We start from the raw sequence: 21868 nt of genomic DNA, 5'->3' as shown, positions 1-21868 counted from the left end.
GTTTAATTCCCAGTCCTAGTTCTGCTACTGAGTAGGGAAAAAAATAAATCTGCCACTCATTTTCTACATGTGTAAAGCAAGCATTTATAAAGGACTTTAAGATCAGTGAACAACAGACTGTTCCCTACCTACTGCAGTAGGTAGGGATGGATGTTCACAGATTCTTCAGTTGTTTCAGCAGATCCTGTGTCTTAAATGAGATATACATAGGGAGCCAGACAGGATTTTTTTTTTTCAGTTTTACCCATGTAAGATTGGAAAAACAGACATGAATACTATTGTCATTAAATTTACTGCAACAAAATTCTGTTTGTTAGGTGGGAGATATGTGGAGAAGTGAGAACTGACAAAGGTTAGTTCTGAGTGAGAAATATTCAATCTCGGTTTCAGAGGTGCTGCAGTTCAAATCGCATATCCTGCCTCTCTGCTGATTTATTTTTTTATTTATAGAATGTGTTGGGTTGGACGGGACCTTTAAAGGTCACCTAGTCCAACCCCCCTGCAGTAAGCAGGGACATCTTTAACTAGATCAGGTTGCTCAGAGCCTCATCAAGCCTGGCCTTGAATGGCTCCAGGGATGGGGCCTCCACCACCTCTCTGGGCAACCTGGGCCAGTGTCTCACCACCCTCATTGTAAAGAACTTCTTCCTAATGTCTAGTCTAAACCTGCCCTGCTCTAGTTTAAAACCATTGCCCCTCGTCCTATTGCTTTAACCTTCCTCGTCTGGTTGACATGACTGTAGAAGCCCTTCTTGTTATTCCTAGCATCCCTTGCCAAGTTCAGCTCCAGCCGTGCCTTGTCCTTCCTGGCCTCATCCCTACATAACCGGGCAGTGTCCCTGTATTCTTCCCAGGATACCTGATCCTGCTTGTGCAGTTCGTTCTTGCCTTTTAGTTTGACCAGCAGGTCCCAACTCAGCCATGCTGCTCTCTTCCCTTTCTTGCTTGATTTCTTACACCTGGGGATCGAGAGCTCTTGTGCTGTATGGAAAATGTCCCTGAAGATCTGACAGCTCTGTTCTGCTCCCTTGTCCCTGAAGACCATTTCCCAGGGGGTCCTACTGACTAACTCCTTGAAGAGCTGAAGGTTTGCTTTCCTAAAATGCAGGGTCCTGACTAGGCTCCTTGTCTGGCACATATCCCTCAGGACTGTGAACTCAACCAGTGCGTGGTCACTGCAGCCCAGGCTGCCTCCAATCTTGACATCCCTTGCCTTGGTGACTATGAGGTCCAGTGTGGCATCCCCTCGGGTAGGGCTGTCTGTTTTCCTGTCTTAGGAAGTTATCGTCAAGGCACTCCAGAAACCTCCTGGATTGTCTACGGCTCGCTGTGTTACTTTTCCAGCAGATGTCAGGGTGGTTGAAATCCCCCAGCAGGACGAGAGCCTTCATGCTCAATGCCTCCTGTAGCTGGAGTCAGAAGGCTTCATCAGTAGGTTTCCCTTGATCAGGTGGCCTGTAGTAGACACCAACCACAAGGTTCCCCTTGTTGCCTCGGTCTTTAATTCCTACCCATAAGCTTTCGCCTTCCTCTTGGCTGTTCTTTAGGGACATCTCTTCACACTCTATCCCTTCCTTAACATAGAGGGCAACACCTCTGCCCCTCCTTCCTCACCTGTCCCTTCTGAACAGCCTGTAGCCATCAATAGCCACACTCCAGTCATAGGATTTGTCCTACCAGGTTTCAGTAATGGCCACTATGTCATAGCTTTCCTGTAGCATGGTAAGTTCCAACTCCTCCTGTTTGTTACCCATGCTGCGTGCATTCGTATAGAGGCACTTCAGCCGGGCTCTTGGCTGTGTCACCTTCTTAGAGGAGCACCCCTTAGGGTGTTTCTCAGGTGTTTTCCTGTTGACTCTGACTACCTTAGGAGCCCCTGGCTTGTCTCCATAAGAGTTTGTCTGTGATGTAGCATCCCTAGCATGCCTTGGGGCAACAGGTCAAAGGCCCTTACTAGCGCCCCATCCCTCTAACCCTGATGTGTTATCCCACACCTTGTCACAGACAAGCCTGATATTATTATCTCCCTTCCCCTTCACATCTAGTTTAAAGCCCCGCAATCTCTTGGGCAAAGACGTTTTTCCCACTTTGAGAAAGGTGTCTCCTGTTTGATGCCAGCAAGCCTGGTGCCATATAGGCCATCCCATTGTCAAAAAACCCAAAATTGTGGTGGTGAAACCAGCCATGGAGCCGTGTATTAATGCACTGGATTTGTCTGTTCCTTCCAATGTCACTGCCTGCAACTGGTTGGAGTGAGGAAAAAAATAACCTGTGCCCCAGATTCCCTCACTAACCTTCCTGCAGCCCTGAAGTCCCCTTTGATTGCTCTTGGACTGGTTGCAGCTTCCTCTCCACCTACATGGAAGATCAATAATGGGTAATGGTCTGAGGACTGTATGAAGCTAGGAGGTTTCCTGCTGATGTCCTTAACCTGGGCTCCAGGAAGACAGCAGATGTCCCTGTGAGGATGGCCTGCCTGGCATATTGGACCCTCTGTTCCCCTCAGGAGGGAGTCACCAACAACTATAACCCTTCTTTTCTTCTTTGTGGATGTGATTGTGATACGGGCAGTACGCCTTTCTGACTATGGAGACATCTCTGGTGTAGACTGGCCATCATCCACATCCTCATTTGACTGGCCTTCCTCATATCTGTTGTTCAGAGGTACTGGGAGGGGTGGGGTGGGCAAGGAGAGAGTTCACCTGCTGCCCTGACTGTGAACTCTCCTCCATTCACTCCCTTCATTTAGGCTTCTGCCTGACAGGATCAGGGTACAGGGGGCCCTTGATCCTGGCTGCTTTCTGCCAGGTGCTCCTGTTTCTGTATCAAGGAGGGCAGAGCCTGGCTCCACCAGTCTATTTCTTCTTCAGCCTCCCTGATACTTCTTAACCTGTCAGCTTCCTCTCTCAGCTCTGCCATCAGGCTGAGCACATCATTCACCTGTTCACAATGTACACAGTTGTCCCTATAGCTGCTTCCCATTGCCAGGAAAGTGCTCTGGCACTCCCTGCAGCCCGTCACCTGGATGGCTGCATGTTTCTGTGGGAGCTCCCACAGAATGTAGATTTCTTCCCTAGCCATCCTCTTTATTCAAAGAGAAGTACTCAGTAGTATCCTAAAGGCTTTTTAATTTTAAAGTTGTTTTTTTTAATTTTAGTTGTAGTGATTTATTTTTTTAAGTAAGATCTGAAAGCATCTGTACTAAGTACTGTGCGAGTGTGTAATACTCAGCATCTCTATTGTGTGAAGGTCTAATTATGTGCATACATAACTTTGAGGTATTTTTGTTGTGTGGGGATTGCAGATGATACAACTAGAGTACCTCTTGGAATTGAAGGTGGATACATCAATGCCAGCTTCATTCGCATGCCAGTGGGGAATGAAGAGTTTGTTTATATTGCATGTCAAGGACCTCTCCCTACTACTGTAGCAGACTTCTGGCAAATGGTTTGGGAGCAAAACTGTACTGTGATTGCCATGATGACTCAGGAGGTTGAAGGAGAAAAGATAAAATGCCAACGTTACTGGCCAGATACGCTCAATAAAACCACCATGATAAACGATAGACTACGGCTTGCTCTTGTGAGACTCCAGCAGCTGAAGGGCTTTATCATTAGGGTGCTGGAGCTAGAAGAGATCCAGGTAAGTGAATCTAATTCTGCATGCTGAGAATTTTTTTTTCTGCATATTGGCGTTTTTATCCTTCTGACTTGCCTACTTTCAATCACAATGTCTACATCAAGAGGTAACCCATGGCTTCTCTTTACCCAGTGATCATTATCGGGTAACTCTTCCTTGCTGCAGCTTGTGCTACTCTGTGACAGGAGATTATTGGGCCAGGAGATTATTTTGTTATGCTAATGAGACTCTAAATTTTGGCTCCTTTAGGTGCCTTTGGCCACAGAAACATGTATAGGGATATGAAATTCACTAGTAATTCAGTCTGGCTGGTTCATTCCTCTGTGTGATCAACTCAGTCTGCACAGTGAACCTTATACTATTCAATTACTTGCTAGTTATTTTCAGTTTAGCTCATTGTTTCTCTTGTTTTATTGAATTACAGAACACCTTGATTGAGCAAATCCCTCTCTCCTGAGACTATTTCCTTTTGTCTTTTTATTCTTCCCATGTGTTAACATTTTGTTGTTATTGTTGGTTTTTAAACCTCAGACAGGTGAAGTACGGCACGTTTCCCATCTGAACTTCATCGCCTGGCCTGACCATGACACCCCTTCTCAACCAGATGACCTGCTTACTTTTATCTCCTACATGCGCCATGTCCACAAATCGGGACCTATCATAACTCACTGCAGTGCAGGCATTGGACGATCGGGGACCCTTATTTGTATAGATGTTGTTCTAGGGTTAATCAGCAGAGACCTCGATGTAAGTACCCAAGAGGATGGGCCAAGCTGTGCTTTTGACTTGCAGGAAATGTGTTCCATTGGATCTATTCAATTATTTAAACAATAGGCCATGCTTTTGAGAGTAGCATACTGGCCATGTCTTAATGTAACATAAATCAGGGTGTAAAACAGCAGTACCTGTGAAACGTTTCTTTGTTGATGATCCTGGAGGGGAAGAGCTCTAACATCCACTGGTCCATGGGTTATCGCAGGGAATCTTAAGTGTCCTGTTTGTTGATACCTCAGCAATCCAACATGGTTAGGAGCCACTTGAGACATTCTAGGGTATGTTACAGGGATGTCTCCTGCTGTAGCAGACTTCTGGCGTATGGCTTGGGTACAACGGGGTGTTGCTACAATGACTCAGGCAATTGAAGGAAAAGTTAAAATGCCTGGCTTACCTGTCTGGATGTACTCAGTGGAACTATCGAGTTTAATGGCATTAGGGCTGAGAATTATGGCACTTGGTCTGTCAGAAATCCATCATGAACTGTTGGAGGGCAGCTAGAAGTCAACCACAGTATCTGTTTAGGCAACTGAATCAAAAACTCAGTGTACAAACATTTCAGCTGGAGATGAGGGTATGTAAATTAACTTTCCCAGCACAACTGGGTATTTGTTTTCTAGGGTGATCCACAGGAGGGTGCTAGCTTCCTTATGTTTATGTCCTTCAGTGGCCTGGTGTGGCAAATCTTTTTGTGAATTTGTAGAGAAGATGAGCTATGTCATGCTTAGCTCAGCAGGGTTTCGGAGCACCCACTAAACGTCTAGAACTTTATAGATCTGGGGAAATAAAAAGCATTTTGTTGGGTTGGCCAAGGGGCTCTATTTTCTGCACACTCAGCTCCCAGTAAGAGTAAGCAAGAGAGCCAGTGCACAGAGAAAGAAAATGAGAGGAGGAGGGTGTCTGATGTAGAAGGGCCATATTCATACAGCCCGGAGACAGCACATGCTGGTTATCTACCAACATACATAGGCTATAGTGAACTGTTATTCATTTCACTACTAAATGTTTAATCTAGCTAGTTGGATTCCTTAGTTTGATGCTGGGGATGTCTCCTTTATATACATTTGTGTCTTTTTTGAATGTTTAACTTGCTGTTTGTTTTGGTAGTTTGACATCTCAGACCTGGTGCGCACAATGCGTCTGCAGAGACATGGGATGGTTCAGACAGAGGTGAGTCTGGCTTCCCCAGGTATACGCTAAAGGAAAGACACTGGAATTCTAACTCTGACGTGCCAGGAGGCTTTCTGTGATGCACACAATGATTGTCTTTGTGCCCTCTAATGTAACATCTGTGTCATGAGAATTAAATCAGATGCATACCAGTGAGTAGCAGTACATATTTAACAGTTATGAATGCATGTAATTTTTAATGTGTTGATCTGTGTTTAAAAAAAAAAAAAGTTGTGAGATTTTTCTTCAAAAGCATGTGGTATAGAGGAAAAGGGCTGAGCTTTTTTGGCTAAAAGTTGCATTATAAACTGAAGAGGAGGCCTAACTGTAGCTGCTGTGAATCACTGATACTACCACAGAGAGTAGTCTTGAAATTTCCTTTGGGGAGATACTCAGCCAAAAGTTAAATGAATGTTTTAGGAATAGTCTATATCTAGAGCTAATTAACTTTATCTTAGAGAAGGACATCACAAGGTCTTATTAAAATCTGCACTTTTTCTTTGAATGTGAAGAAATTGTCAAATCATAGTTTAAAACAACAACAACAAAAAAAAACCCAACACAAAGAAAACCCACAAAGAAACACCAAAAAACCTAAAACCAAACCATAAAACTATCTGTCCCGTGTCGCACCCCAAAAATGTTTTAGCTCATACACGCGTATCACTGGGATTAAGATAAGAAGTTGCACTGTCATCTGAGTTCTGTATTAGTTGGCACTGGATGCAAGACCTTGAAATTCACTTGCTGTCATCATTTCTACTTATATAAAGTACTTACTCTGCTTGAGGTGGTTTTGATGTGAAAGGAGGATAAAAGTCCCATATAAAAATATATCTTTAGTGGCAGGGGAGTGTCTGCATTTGTTTTAAGATGAGGTTGCATATTTCTCCACTGTGGTTTTTTTGTTTTGTCCTTCTTTTTTTGTTTATTTAACTGTAGAAATAGTATTGAAATCAAGTGCTGTGCACCTGTGAAGTGCAGGGGAGAGTGAATAGCTTTTCACATGTTCTGTGATTTCCTTTCCCTTGCAGGATCAGTACATTTTCTGCTATCAAGTTGTCCTTTATGTCCTGAATCATCTCCAACATGAAGAGCAACAGGGAGGCAAATAAAACACTGAAGCTGAAGTGCTTTTAAAATTGGGAAGCAAGGAGATCTAGAGGCTCTCACATGTTTTCTTTGTTCTGTCAATAGTTTTCTAGTCCCTTTCCTCAGTTGCTGTCAAATATATTTTCTATAAAGTCTCTCCATCGTTCCAAATGAGGTACGTAGTTCTAAGGAAAAAGGATAGCTCATACGATACCACTAATGTCTTCAGCCCCATGGACACATATGTGAGATATTTGTATAACAGTAAATAATATTTAATAAAGCTGTATTTTTTGCAGCTTCCTTAATATGTGATAAAATACTGAAATTAAAATATTTTAATTTAAAAAAAAAAAGTAAGAAAAAAAGTAATCTTATAATACTTCCTGCAGTTCTGCAACTGTTTTGGGGTATTTGTTTCTTATGGGGTGGGGGAGTGGGAGGGATAAAACAATATTTTTATCCTGTCAAACTTTATTACAAAGACATTTTACTAGTCTCATTTAAGAGCTTGTTCATGGCACAGAATTTTTGCCCTTTTAGTACGGTTACAGCTATTTTGTAGAGGGTATCTTGAAATGAGCATTTAAGCTTTAAAAGATGCCAGTTAGCATAAGGATAGTAGTGAACGTTTACTGTAATTATCACAGTTAATAATGTTTACTTCATAGAGTTTCATGTATATATTTATATGCTTTTACAAAAAAAAAACCCTGAATTATCAGGTGTCTAACCTTATAACTGATTAGGCATCTCCACTCTGTAAATAAAAAAAATACACCTAAAGTACACTGATCACTGTGTCTGGGTGGTTTTGTGTCCTTGTGACTGATTTCTCTTGGCTTTACATGGCACCCTTCATACAAACAGCTGGGAGAAATCTCATGATCGCTGGCCCTTGTCCTGGTGGGAGCCTTCAACCTACCAGATATCAGCTGGGAACACAATACAGCTGAGAGGGAACAGTCCAGGAGATTCTTGGAGTGACACAGCTGGTGAGGGAACTGACTAGGGAAGGAGCCCTGCTGGACCTGCTGTTTGTAAATAGAGAAGGACTTGTGGGGGTCGTGACAGTTGGAGGCTGTCTTGGGCATAGCTACCATGAAATGATAAGAGTTTTCAATTCTCAGAGAAGCAAGGAGGGGGGTCAGCAGAACTGCCACCATGGAATTCTGGAGAGCAGACTGTGGTCTTTTCAGGAGCCTGTTTGACAGAGTCCCTTGGGGGACAGTCCTGAAGGGCAAAGGTGTCCAGGGAGGCTGGACATTTTTCAAGAAGGAAGTCTTGAAAGCGCAGGAGCAGGCTGTCCCCGTGTGCTGTAAAACGAGCCATGGGGGGAAAGACCGGCCGGGATGAACAGAGAGATATGGATACAACTTGGGGAAAAAAGGAGAGTTCATGGTCTTTGGAAGAAGGGGCTGGCCACTCAGGAAGGCTACAAAGAAGTTGTAAGGCTATGTAGGGAGAAAATTAGAAAGGCCAAAGCCCAACTAGAACTTAACCTGGCTTTGGTAGTTAAGAACAACAAAAAAAGTTTCTATAAATACATTAGTAACAAAAGGAGGACTCGGGAGAATCTCCATCCTTTATCAGATGAAGGTGGTATATGTAGTACATAGTGACAAAGGATGAGGAGAAGGATGAGATACTTAATGCCTTCTTTGCCTCAGTCTTTAGTAGTAGTCGGTTGTTCCCTGAGTACCCAGACCCCTGAGCTAGTAGATAGGGGTGGGGAGCAGAATGAACTCCCTGTAATCCAAAGGAAGACGGTGAGGGACCTGCTCCAGCACCTAGATATACATAAGTCTGTGGGGCCAGATGGGATCCACCCAAGGGTACTGAGGGAGCTGGCGGAAGTGCTCACCAAGACACTTTCCATCATTTATCACCAGTCCTGGCAAACAGGAGAGGCGCCAGTTGACTGGCGTCTAGCAAATGTGACACCCGTCCACAAGAAGGGCTGTGAGGATGATCCAGGGAATTACAGGCCTGTCAGTCTGACCTCATTGCTTGGGAAGGTTATGGAACAGATCATCCTGAGTGCCATTATGTGGCATGTGAAGGACAACCAGGTGATCTGGCCCAGTCAGCATGGGTTCACGAAGGGCAGGTCCTGCTTGACAAACCTGTTCTGTGACAAAGTGACACGCTTGGTGGATGAGGGACAGGCTCTGGATGTTGTTTACCTGGACTTTAGTAAAGCCTTTGACACCATTTCCCACAGCATTCTCCTGGAGAAACTGTCTGCTCATGGCTTGGATGGATGTACTCTTCGCTGGGTACAAAACTGGCTGGAGGGCTGTGCCCAGAGAGTGGTGGTGAATGGAGTTAAATCCAGTTGGTGTCCAGTCACAAGTGGTGTCCCCCAGGGCTCAGTACTGGGGCCAGTTCTGTTTAATATCTTTATCAATGATCTGGACATGGGTATTGAGCGCACCCTCAGTAAGTTTGCAGATGACACCAAGTTAGGTGGGAGTGTCGGCCTCCTTGGGGGTAGAAAGGCTCTGCAGAGGGATCTGGACAGGCTGGACCGATGGGCTGAGGCCAATGGTATGAGGTTCAACAAGGCCGAGTGCCAGGTCCTGCACTTGGGTCACAACAACCCCATGCAGCGCTACAGGCCTGGGGAGGAGTGGCTGGAGAGCTGCCTGGCAGAAAAGGACCGGTACCAGGGGGGCAAGGGGGAGCGAGGTGGGCAAGGAGGGAGTTCACCTGCTGCCCTGACCATGAACTTGCTTCCATTCACTCTTTTCATTTAGGCATCTGCCTGACGGGCAGGATGCAGGGGCCCTTTGATCCTTGTTCCTGATTCTGATAGGTGCTCCCGTTTCTGTTTCAAGGAGGGCCGGAGCCTGGCTCCATCAGGCTATTTCTTGTTCAGCCTCCCTGATGCTCCTTAAACTTTCAACTTCTTCTCGCAGCTCTGACACCAGGCTGAGCAGATCATTCACCTGTTCACAGCGCACACAGCAGTTCTCATAGCTGCCACTCTGCCAGCGAAGGGCTCTGGCGCTCCCTGCGGCCTGCGACCTGGGCAGCTGTATGTTCCAGCGGAAGCTTATCTGTTCTGGCTAAGGTTGAGAGCACGACCTTCTGCTGGGTGGAGGCCATAGCTAAGCTCCTTCCGAGAGGGTGATGACCACCCTTGTCGTGGTGCTCCCAGGCGATACCCACTCACTGCTTGCTTACTCCCGAAAGGCTTTTATGAGGGGAGGGGTGGGGGCAGGGTGACGGCTCTGCCCATGCCTCCTCAGCTGGTTGCACCCTGAGCTGCCGGTTCCGGCACGGGCTGGCCACTTTTCCTGCCTTCAAAAAGCCCCCAAAGGAGCCCCATGCCGGCCTGTTTTTGCCGCCATTCCTTTCCCCAGTGCAGACTTACCCACACTGGAGCTGGTCTCCTGGGCGAGGAGAGCCCTTGCAAAAAAAAAAAAAAAAAAAAAAAAAAAAAAACCACAGCTGCACATGTCTTAAATTTTCAGTGTCCGTTGGGAAAAACCTGCAGAACTGTGCATTCTGGAGAGTTTCCACGCTATGGTGATAGAAAGAGGACACTTTACTTTCCTCCTTGTTTTTCAGCATACCTGGGCATTGAGGCCTGTATCTCATTTTTTTGGGGAGTGTGTTTGTACACGGGTGCTGTGGCAGTGATCTGACAACAATGTAATCTACTCTGCTTAAAGGCACCAGGTTTGAGGTGGGAGGTAGGATATTGGGTTCTGAGTAACTCAGTGTAAACAGTCAGAACTGTTCTGAAGGGAAGTCTGTGTTTTATGCCGTTTGGGAACTTTGGGTGATGAATAACTGCCATCAGCCAGCACAGGAGACCACTCAAGCAGTATTCCTGTCCCAGCAGCCCTTACCAGAACCGAAACTTGTGACTTGTGCTGTCAGGAAGGCTGTAAGAGTACTAATTTGACAGCATTCTGCAATGCGAAGGTGGAAATAAGTTCAGAGGCCTGTGATTATCCAAGGTTTTCACTCTTCAAAATAGTAGCCCACAGTGTTCTGGTATCCCAAAACTGAAATGGTAACTGTCTTGTGTGTTTAATGGTATTCTAGCTAGCAATAGCATGATTTTAAAAAGGAAAAGAGTCTTTTTTTTACTTGTCACGGTAATATTATGATTTTTATTCCCTCCAGCATACCAGCACAGTTGAAAAACTGTGCCTTTTTCAGAGCAGTGTAGTTTGAGGAAGGAAAATTAATCCTGTGTAGAGAGAAGCAGAGGCAAATTGATAGCAGTGTTGACAGTACACCCGTATGAAGGAGCTTTAAATTCAGGACTACAGTTGTCAACAGGCAAAGTAAGTAAATGCAGCAAGCTGATACACTGCTGCTTCTGTTTTAACATGGTGAGTTCAGAGGATTTGTCTATGTCTGTTTTTTAAAACAAAGAAATGGTTATGGTGACTAGATACTATGGTTAAGTCAGTTGAATTCTTCTTTTAGATGTTTTCAGATATATGCCAAACGATGTAGGAACAGGAACTGATTTTTATATAATACGGTACATGAAGCCTACTTTGGTATGGCGCAAACGATTTGCATCAGATTACATCAATCAGTACAAGATTCCAGGATTTGCTGGTTGTCTGCACAGATATGAAGATCTGTGGTATGGTATGTTATACCCAATTTCCTTTTAATGATGGGTGCGTAGAAAAGCAGAGAATAATTAACTTGACCTAACCGGCCCCATCCTCAGGAAAAGGAACTCCCACCTTCCCAGACAATCTTTTCTTGTATTATTACCCTTGGAAGGGGAGCACATGATAAGTGAATAGACCAGTCTGTTCAGCCTGCTAATGTTTAGGTGTTGTGTTGGATCCCAGCCCCAGAAGTCCAGCTGCGAAATCCAGCATCCCTACTCATTTATTAACTATTTTAACTTTTAAAGAAACTGGGGATCTTGTGGAGCAAAGCGTCTTTGAATAAAAAAGGGTAAGTATGGCCCTTCAGTCTGTTCGATCCAGCTCTTTCCATCTGAAATCATCCTCCCTCTATCATCCATACGTAGCTGAAAACAAGGTCATGCAAGAATAATATGGAGTTCCTACACTGAAGTTTTCTTGGCTAAATTCCTGATTACCCTAACTTTATGATAAAAAAGATGGGCCTCAATGGGAAGCATTCAGGTGTTCCTAAGAAGTCACGCATGTATGGTGAAAGGTGGCATTTTGAGAAGTCGTCTGAGTTTCTTCATGTTTTTGTCTCAGCCTCGAGGAATTGGATACCTAATAAAGAAGGAGTGCTCCTTAATCTAATACTTGTTGAGGACACTGGGGTGGGGGGGGGTGTCGGTTTTCTTCTAGGCAGGTGGAATTTGCTATCTGTGGCACTTGATGTGGTCAGTTTGGTTGAAATAGACCCCACAGCACAAAACTTGTACAAGAAACTGAGCATGCTTATGCAGGGTGATTGCTTAAGCTTAGTTTCTATAGGGAACCTGGTGGGAAACATGCACCAGTACTCACCTTTTTCTCCACAGGATGAAGCTACCTAAAATCTTTAGGCCCCCTTTGAAGAAATTAGAAGAAAAATAACTGAGAAGCTAATTCCTTGAATGGAAAAAAAATACTGTGTGCTTTCTTAGTATGCTGACTATATACTTTTCAGGGGGGGGAAAGTCTTGAGTGGCTTCTCTTTTTTCTTCTTTTTTTTTTTTAAGAATTGTGATGTCTTGCTGAGTAAGAAACCGGGACATGCTCCAGCTGGAAGGGATTTTCTTTTTTATTGGTACCCGCTTTTCAGCAGGAAGTTTACCAGACTAGGAAAAAACCTGATATATAACCCATTATTGGCCTAATTAAAGAACTGTCCTTGTGTGTTAACCCAGGAGAGAAAGGATCCTTTTTTTCCGACCAGAATTAGCTGACAGAAGCATATATGCTTTGCCATATAAGCAGCCCTGTGCCATTAGTAGTTTATCGTACCATTGTTTTTCTTGCTGGTCTTTGCCTGTGCAAGAGAAGGGGAGCAGCCTACAAAGGAGGAATTCCAGTTGCTCCTTGGAGACTATTTTGAGGGCTCATTACTGTTGCTTCTTCAATGCTTCTAAGCAGCCTTTTCTGTCACAACTTACATCCTTACAAAACTAGCTATCTGGGGAAAATAAGGACTTAAGAATGATTGAAAAATTTGCTGCATGTAGGGGAATGCTTTCCTTTATCACATGTCTAGTGTTTCACAGGAGGATCCTAGGAAAAGATTTTAGTATCTCTTGTAAGTAAGTGGAAGCAAGCTCATAACCAGGTGTGGGCCTGTATTTCTGTTAGAGCGCTTCTACGTCATCCTCTGATGGTGCAAGCCCAAATAGAGGCCCATTCTCTTGGGTCTTCAGGTGATTCTGCAGCTGCAAAAAGTCTTCTGTCTGTATGATGAGGTAGGACTTAGGAGGACAATGAAAGATGACATGGGAGAAAACTTGGGAGTTGAGCAACTCGTTCTGTGAGGTGAACTACATCGTAGCGAAGTTGCGCTGTAGTGACTCTGCATGTGTGGCAGAAGCCAGTGTAATACCCACCCCTACAAATCTCTTAAATGAAGGCACAAGATAATAGTTGGGCTGGGTTAGGTAGTGTATATGATTAACAGTGTAGAAGAACATTTTAATCTAAGCTTTGAAGGTTCAAAAACAGGTGACTTGCAGGTAGTAAAACGCTTACAAAGTGCTTCTGACTTCCTCCATGTTAAAAAAATACAAACAAAAACCCAACAACTCTTCCACTGGGAAAACAAAGCACCTTGGCCTCTTGTTTATGCTAGCAGCTTCCTGGTTCATGTTTTCTCTGTATTTCTCACACGAATACAAATACACATAAATATTCTCGCCCACTTTTGAGACACACGATGTCTGTGATATCCTTTCTGCAGTACCCAGGGGTACAGAAACCTGTGAGTTGAGGGCTAAATTTTGTTAATGGAGTGGAAGGCACTTTGCTAACATACAAGAATGTGAGCCATCATCAGGATGCAAGTTTGAATTTATGACATCCACTGATAGTCAAGTTGGAACAAAGCTAGGGGCAAACACCAAGTGGTTTATGGCTGTTAGCACGGCTGCGGTGGAGAATCTGTTCTGTGCTGCCTTCCTAGTGCAGTTGATCTTGGCCAGCTGAAGGGTAAACTCAGGGAAATGTTACTCATCGTTTAAGCAGCTTTGAGAGGGCAGTGGGGCGAGGGCTCGGAATATTAAAGGCACAGTGAGTTCTGTGGGGTTTACTTCATTTTACCTGTGATACAAGTGTGTCCGATGTAATCCAGCAGTTATTGTCACATAAAATGTGAAAAACTGTATGTACCTGTTGATTGAAGGGAAAAGAAATGCACTAAAGGAGGGGAAAAAAAAATAAAGCATAGCAGTGAAACAGAAAAATGCTTGATATATAGCTGTATACAATACATTTCCATTGCTGAATTTAGACTTTTTGTCTAGAAGTTGAAATAGCAAATCAATGCATTCACCCCTGTAATGTTTCAAAATCAAACTTGATACAAGGCAAAACAAAGCAAATAAACCCGGCAACAATGAAGAGAGATACGCATTTGTCTGAAGGTAAGTCAAAGATGCTGTCAGATACAAGGGTCTGTGTGGAAAAAAAAATGCGCCTTGGTTCATGGATTCCTAGAAGCATGTTTGGGTCCCCTTTAAGAATCCCAGAGCAGAAGTGGTGCAGAGCTCAAAAAGGGCCTGGCATCTGGTCATCAACAACAGCATGGCTTAGAAGTCCTGGTTGGGCTCGTGAGAGGAAGGTGGTGGGGCTGAGTCTTGGAAACAGATTCTTTTATTTGGGGGAAAGTGTTTCCGCTTCCAGGAGCAGAACAGTGCTCACCACCTTCAGCCGGCTGTCTTTGTAAGGAGAAAAACAGCTGCATGCTGTGATGGCGTTGCTATTTTCCATGGTGAGGGAGTGACTCACCTTGAAGTCTGGGGTGGGAGTAAGGAACAGTGCTGCTTTGCTTGAAAAAAAAAAAAAAAAAGGAAAAAAGGGCAGAAGAACACATTCTGCAGCTGGCATTTTGGACCTGAATTTGAACATCACGTGTTGTGCTTTATTTCTACTGATTCATGTTGGCCAGCCATGTGGGCTCTGTGGAGCTTTGTTTCTTAATGAGATGTTAGGGAAAGGGTGGTTGGTTTTGTTTTAATGAAGGTGCTGGAAATATCTTGCTGGCTCAAAGAATGCGATCTGAAGGATAAATCATTGGCCTGAGAGCAGATTTAATTGCTAATTTTCTCAAGTGGGTCCCAGGAAATGGATTTCATCTTCCTTGCACTGTGATGACCTCCATAATCAACTTTTTTTTTGCTCTGGTAGGGCTCTGACTGCTACTTCAGTATAATAGCCAGATTCCCAAACAAAGTGTTATCTTTAAACAAGTTAACTTGGTCACCGAAGCAGCCTGGTATTCAGTAACAAGGAGCTTTGTATGGACTAATTTGGCTTCTCGGCTGCCTTTAGAGCATGACTGGGTATTTCCACACTGTCCTCAAGAACAGATACACTGTGATATCCCATAATAAAAAATACATGGCTTCTCCTACAGCTGTCTCTTTTTGAGAGATTGCTTTGAATAATATATTTTTTTATATATATGCCTTTTATTTTTTGGGGGGAAGTATGTGTTCAGCAGCACATTTTTCTATTGATGGGTTTCCTCCACAGACTATAAACCATTTTTATTGTTCTGCATAACCCGTTTTTATTGTTCTGCATAAAAGTTCAGGCAAAAGCTTTGCTGTGGAAAATCTGTTAGCATGCCAATTTTTCAGCCATTCCTTCTAAAAGAAGTTGCTGTATAAGTCTGTGGTGTTACCTCTCACATCTCCAACATCAGTAATGTTTTTGGTATTGTCAGTCAGAATTACAGGGACCGTTGGGACAGAAATTATAGCTAATTTGTACAGGCCATCACTGATAGCCCATTGAAGGCTAAGCACAAAAACCGTCTCAGAAAGTGTTTTCTCCTTTTAGCATTAAGATAAGGCAAAAGTTTCAGTGTTACCTCAGACCACTCTTATTACTGATTTTTCCATTTTTTGATGTATTTTGTTCAAATAAACTGAGGTGCCTTTCAGAGTCAATTTTGCACCTTGGCAAAATGTGTATGGAGTCCAGCTCTGCTAGGGTTGCTTTAGGGTGACTATCAATCTGAGTTTCGCTGTTCTTTCAATCTTCCTCTGACAGCAACGGCTGCCTGCTCCCCTTGAAATCTGTTGTTCTTTTGAAGCACTTGACGAAGTCCAGTAGTTTCACTTCACTTTTCACATCACATGTGTGTTAATTGCTTGTACGCCTGACAAACCATGGATAAAAGAATCATACAAGACTCCCATACTTGAATTGTCTATCCAGTAGTACCGTCAACAGCAAATATGCTTTGGATATCGTCTCTCTGTACCATGTGGCAAACTGAGAACTGGTTAAAGAAAATCTGCCGGAGTGCTGGCACTGGGAAGTGAAGTCCCTTGGCCCTCATTGTAGCAGGTACAGTGTCTGTGCAAACCTCACGCGGATTACTCAGTCTGTCAGAACTGTGGCTTGCTGGAATCACTTCTCACAGCAGCAGAATATCCCTGCGTGTTGTGCAGCTGTGTTGTGACATGACCATCTATCATCTCAGCATCACACAGAGAACCGGAGGACTCTCAGTACGTGCTTCTAAATGTATTCCATGTCTCTGATTAATACTGCAATCCCAAATGGAGGTGTTAGTCACGTGCCCAGAAGACACTCCCATTCTTCTTCATCCTATTCTATTTCCTTTCTTACAGCCTTTTGCTACAACTCTCCGTTCCAACTCCTAGAACATTGTTTGTGCCTTCGGTAATGGGTAGATCCTAGAGTCCTGAGATGAGCTTTGCTCCAGCCACTGCTTTTTCCAAAAGTGGAAGGTTATTTTGCAAACAGCAAACTTGGGTCTGAATATATGGTTAATAACCTGCTTTAGTATATAGATTTAGTTAAAGAAAGTATGCAAAGGAGTTCAGAAAGTGTACAAAGGGGTTCTGGAGTTCTGCTTTCCCATTTCCCCAGTAGTACAGCTGTCTGTGATCATAGCTGCAGCCCTGCCTTCAGCTGTGCATGCTGTAGTTGTAATTGCAAGGAGCAGATCATTCAATGAAGAGCAGTCAACACTTCAAGTTACTGTTCTTGCCCTGAAGTCTTGACAGAGGTGGAATTCAAAGCTTCAGTAAAGGAGCCTGATGGTGGTTTCACCTCTAACAGTGTCTGGAATTCAGGCCGAGCTGAGTGCATTGAGCATTTTGCGTATAACAATTCTCTGTCTCCTTGAGGTGCATAAGCCAACTTCAATGTGCTGAGCAAGCCTGCAGGAGTATTTTGGAAGCTGGGCAGGGTTAGAGGATAAAGCAAGAGAGTACTTGGCTATGCACTATAGAATGGGATCTCTGTCTCCACAGCTACTTTGACGCTTGTCAACCAAATAAATTCCTCATGCCAAACAGTTGCAGGTTTAAAAATATCCTGGCCTTGAGTGGTCAAGAGGCAGGAGTGTGGCAGAATTGTAGCAACTGTAACTTCTTGCATCTCCTTATATCTCATCTCCTGTGTGGGGCCTTTTCTGGGGTAGAGAAGGAAAACTGTCCCTAGGGTATGGCCACTACAGGACTATTTGAAGCCGGACATTTCAAGCCTATTGGAGCTGACCCCAAAGAGCGGAGGCAGCTGATTGCCTGTCACCTTGTTTGTCTCGTTATAGTTCACTCTTGCTCTGATGCCACACAGGCTATTGGTATGTTCAAAACAGGGACTGTCATACACATAGTCTCTTTGGTTTCCTGTGCTGTCTGTCCATCTGCTGTCAGTCTGTTGCTTCTTAATATGCAAGTTGCAAGTTTCTTGAGGTCAAATCTGTCTTTAGGTTCTTGCATTGTTCAGTGTAGTCTTAGTATGAGATAAGGGGGTTAAGCAGTTAGTTCTCTAACAATGAATAATAATGTCTCAAAGACCAGTGACCTCTGACTTGATAATTAAAATAACTGGTCTGGGTCTCCTTGATGTATCCATTAGAAAAATCATCATCTACAATAAATGAAATGATAAAGTAAGGTCAAGTCCATTTATCTCAGTATCTTTAAGAAGTGCTGAATGCTCTGGAGCAGCCGTAACACTGCCTGGTAGCTCCTAAAGCGGGATGTTGGTATAATGACACAAAGGTATCGTTCCCAGTTCTACTGTGGAGAAGGTCATTGTGCTGATGTTACAGATAATAGGGGAGTGAGTGGTTATCAGGAGGCATTTCCTCAGCATTAGTGTTCCTAGAGCACTGTCAGTCTTCCCATCAGCACAATTCGATCACGTTACCCAGTGCCCTAATGGAAACAATTCCTGAAGCACAGCTATCTGCCTTGTTTAGCTTTTCTCAGTGAATCATAAAGCATCAGCAAGCAAGGTTAGATTTATGCAGGAGCTATGTGAGCCACGCATGCAGTTAAACAAGGAAGGATGTCCATTTGTGTGATAATTATTTTGCATTCGTCCCCTTTCTGTAACCTGCTTTTTTACACACAGATGCTCTTCTTCCCAGTGGAGCACAAAATTTTTCTCATTTGTTTTGAATCCCCGGATTGCTGTAAGCATTCAGCAATTCTCATGTGCTGTGATAAGTCCTTACCATGACTGTTTTGTGCTCCCAGCAGCCCAGGCTACTTGCCCTGGGCCTTCTGGTCTGTGACTTTGGATATAAACTGCTTGTCTAGTGATGTGTGGTGCTGGCATGGTGATGGTTGCTTTAGAAATGATGATTGTCTTAGGGCAGGATTCAACAGAAACATTCACTAGAGTGGCATTTGTACGTCTGTCCACATGGATGCACTAGTAGAAATGTTTGCCTTGTTTACCTTAAGAACTTTTACCTTCTTAGCCCCAAATCACCCTCTTTTTCTTTTTCCTGTTAAGGTGCTCTTGTGAAAGAGGCATTATTTACATGTCTTTTGTGTGACCAGTGACTTGATGGTTTACAGCACATAGGGGTAATGCACATTTAAGAACAGTATTCTGTTGTTTTTTCTAGATTCAGGCATGGTATCAGAGGCTCCTAGAGATACAATAACCTCCTTCTGCACGCCAAGGTTATAGAACTGGGCAGAAAACAAGCACAGCCAAGGGAAGCACATAGGTACATTATCATTCAAGATCTCCTGGCTCCCCTAGCACGATTTATTGTGCCGTCTTGCTGTGTCATGTTGTCCAGTTGTCTCACTCACTTAATTTGTTGAGATTTGCCAGTGTACTTGGTGCAAGGCAAAACCACAAATCAGCAACTGACCAGAGAAATTTATCATTTTATGTGTGCAGAGAGATGGATTGTATTACATTCCAGTCAGTTTCTTTTTGTAAAAATTCACCTTCAGACCCAAAGGAGCTGTGGTGTGAAAGCACAGCTGAAAGGCTAGAATGGAAAGAAGTGGGGTTTATAAATGGCATTTTTACAGTAGTAGAATCTCCCCCTTCCAATGGAACATAAATTTGCCTCACTCGCTGTGTATGAATTGGTTCCCCCAGGATAGGGATCCAAGAGGGAAATGTGCCAAGCAATGATCATTGTAACAGTCCTTATGAAAGGTCTGGTCAAAGCGTAGTGTTTATTTCTCTGTCTAGCTCTTGCCTTAGTCTTTCAAGCAGCTTTTGTGATAAATGGGTGTTGCGTGAGAAGGCTTCAGTCAGTTTGGGGGTTTCGGTACACATGTGGCTGTTCAGAGCAGAAGTAGGAAGGTCTGAGTTAGGCTGGTGTAAATGGGAACGGGGTCCTGTCCTGGTTAAGAGGTCTAAGTAAAGTGCGATAAAGCTGGAGTCAGGACTTCAAGGGATTGGGTTCGGCTTGTGCTCAGAGGGTGGGAGGGGTCTTCTTGCACCAATTGTTGTGCCTTGCAGATAGGATGCTCTTTGCTGTGTGAGCTTACTCATAGAATCATAGAATATCAGCTTGGAAAGGACCTCAGGGATCATCTGGTCCAACCTTTCTTGGCAAAAACACAGTCTAGACAAGATTGTCCAGCACCAGAATCTGAGATGTCCAATGTTGAGGAATCCACCACTTCCCTGGGGAGATTATTCCAATGGCTGACAGTTCTCATTGTGGAAAATTTTCCTCCTGTGTCCAATCAGAATCTCACCAGGATTAACTTGTACCCATTACCCCTCATCTATTCCATGTGACTCCTTGTAAAAAGGGAGTCTCCATCTTCTATGTAGCCACCCTTTAAATTCTGGAATGTGGTGATAAGGTCTCCCCTAAGCCTTGTTTTCTCAAGGCTGAACAAACCCAGTTCTCTCAGCCTTTCCTCATATGGCAGGCTTCACAGTCCTTTGATCACCTTGGTGGCCCTCCTCTGGACCCTGTCCAGCCTGTCCACATCTTTTTTGTACAGCGGGGACCAAAACTGAACACAGTATTCCAGGTGTGGCCTGACAAGCCCTGAGTAAAGTGGGATAATGACTTCTTTGTCTCTGCTGCTGATGTCCTTGGTGATGCAACCCAGCATTCCGTTGGCTTGCATTGCCACAGCAGCACACTGTTCACTCATATTGAGCTTGTTGTCCAGCAGGACCCCTAGCTCCCTTTCCACAGAGCCAGGTAGGTCTCAGCTTGTGCTGCATTCCTGGATTACATTTTCCCAGGTGCAAGACCTTGCCTTTGTCCTTGTTGAATTTCATAAGGTTCTTGTTAGCCCACTCTTCCAGCCTATCCCGATCTTTCTGCAGGGTGGCTCTCCCTTCCGAAGTGTTCACTTCCCCACTCACTCTGGTATCATCAGCCAACTTTGTCAGCGTACACTTGATCCCATCATCCAGATCACTTATGAAGATACTAAACAGCGTTGGGCCCAGTATCAGTCCCTGGAGGACCCCACATGTGACAGGTTGCCAGTTTGAAAAAGGAGCTATTTACCACCGCCCTCTGGGTGCAGCCTGTCAGACAGTTCCCCACCCACCGCACAGACCGCTTGTCTAGACCATAGTGCATCAGTTTCTCTAGGAGGAGGCTGTGGGGAACTGTATCAAAAGCCTTCGGCAAATCCAGGTAGACAATGTACACCGCTCACCCCACATCAACCAAGCAGGTTACTTTGTTGTAGAAGGTGATCAGGTTTGTCAGGTACGATTTGCCCTTGGTGAATCCATGCCGACTTTTCCTGATCATGTGCTTTGTTTGACTTGTGATAGCCCCCCAGCAGGATTTGTTCCATAACTTTCCCAGGCACTGAAGTAAGAAAAATGGGCCTGTAATTTCCTGGATCCTCCTTTAAGCTCTCCTTGTAGATGGGGGTGACATTAGCCTTCTTCCAGTCTTCTGGGATGTCCCCTTGTCTCCACAACTTCTCAAAGATTATGGAGAGTGGCCTTGCCACAACATCAGCCAGCTCTCTTAACACCCTTGGGTGGATATTGTCAGGGCCCATCGATTTGCAGGGGTCGAGCTCCTGTAATAGATCACATACCAACTCTTCTTTTACTGGCAGTGGGTCTGCGTTTGCATTAACCTGGATTTTTGTTCCCAAGGCCTGGGGCCCAACAGTGCTGGTAAACACAGAGGAATTCAATTTTAGTTAATCTTTTTAATTCAGAAGTCCTTTCAGCTTTTATGGCTATAAGGAGAAAGGAGAGAAAAAGTAAATATACATAAACCTTTTCAGCACTCGTGTACAGTATGCTGCATGTAAACTGTAATGTTAGTGTTCTCCCAGGAAACGGAGACGGTGATTTCCAATAATATTTTTTATTATTATTATTTCCCAGGATTGGAAACTTGTTTTGTTCATGGTATGATTAAGGAAAGCACTATCTACTGCAAATGTGATTTTGGTGCGTGTTTCATCAGGACAGGAGGTCTCAAAAGGAAAAAAAGAGGAAACACAAGAATTTTTCCTCCTACCCTTTCCTTCACCATCTTCTGTGTAAATAATTATTGTGTATATTAAGAGAAATTCTATTCTATTCTATTCTACTGGCATATTTTTCAGTCTGAATTTAATGACAAGCTTTTGCCAAACATGTTGAAGTACCATCAGATTCCAATTTAAAGCTTAACATTGCAAAGAAATTTTCTCTTTCTGTTCACAAAAACACACAAAGAGGCTCAAGTATAAGAATACACATTTTTTTTTAGTCAACAAGCTGTAAGGGCTTAGTCAAGCAACTGGTTTAGGTCAGTTCTGTCAGTAATAGGC

The 21868-nt window shown here is 43.9% G+C and overlaps 1 protein-coding gene across 1 annotated transcript in view; it reads left to right on the top strand.

Annotated features, from left to right (window-relative positions):
* PTPN13 (protein tyrosine phosphatase non-receptor type 13) overlaps nucleotides 1–7460 on the top strand; it is a 128210-nt gene extending 120750 nt beyond the window's left edge. Inside the window, exons 45-48 of the mRNA XM_063335460.1 lie at nucleotides 3305–3642; nucleotides 4171–4386; nucleotides 5521–5583; nucleotides 6618–7460. Coding sequence (XP_063191530.1) covers nucleotides 3305–3642; nucleotides 4171–4386; nucleotides 5521–5583; nucleotides 6618–6698 — 698 coding nt within the window. The 3' untranslated portion in view covers nucleotides 6699–7460. The remainder of the gene's footprint in view (nucleotides 1–3304; nucleotides 3643–4170; nucleotides 4387–5520; nucleotides 5584–6617) is intronic.
* Nucleotides 7461–21868: the final 14408 nt, after the last annotated feature.

The sequence above is a fragment of the Chroicocephalus ridibundus genome, chromosome 5 (assembly GCF_963924245.1).
Source record: "Chroicocephalus ridibundus chromosome 5, bChrRid1.1, whole genome shotgun sequence".
Taxonomy (NCBI): Eukaryota; Metazoa; Chordata; class Aves; order Charadriiformes; family Laridae; genus Chroicocephalus; species Chroicocephalus ridibundus.
This window is presented reverse-complemented; position numbering and strand designations above follow the sequence as displayed.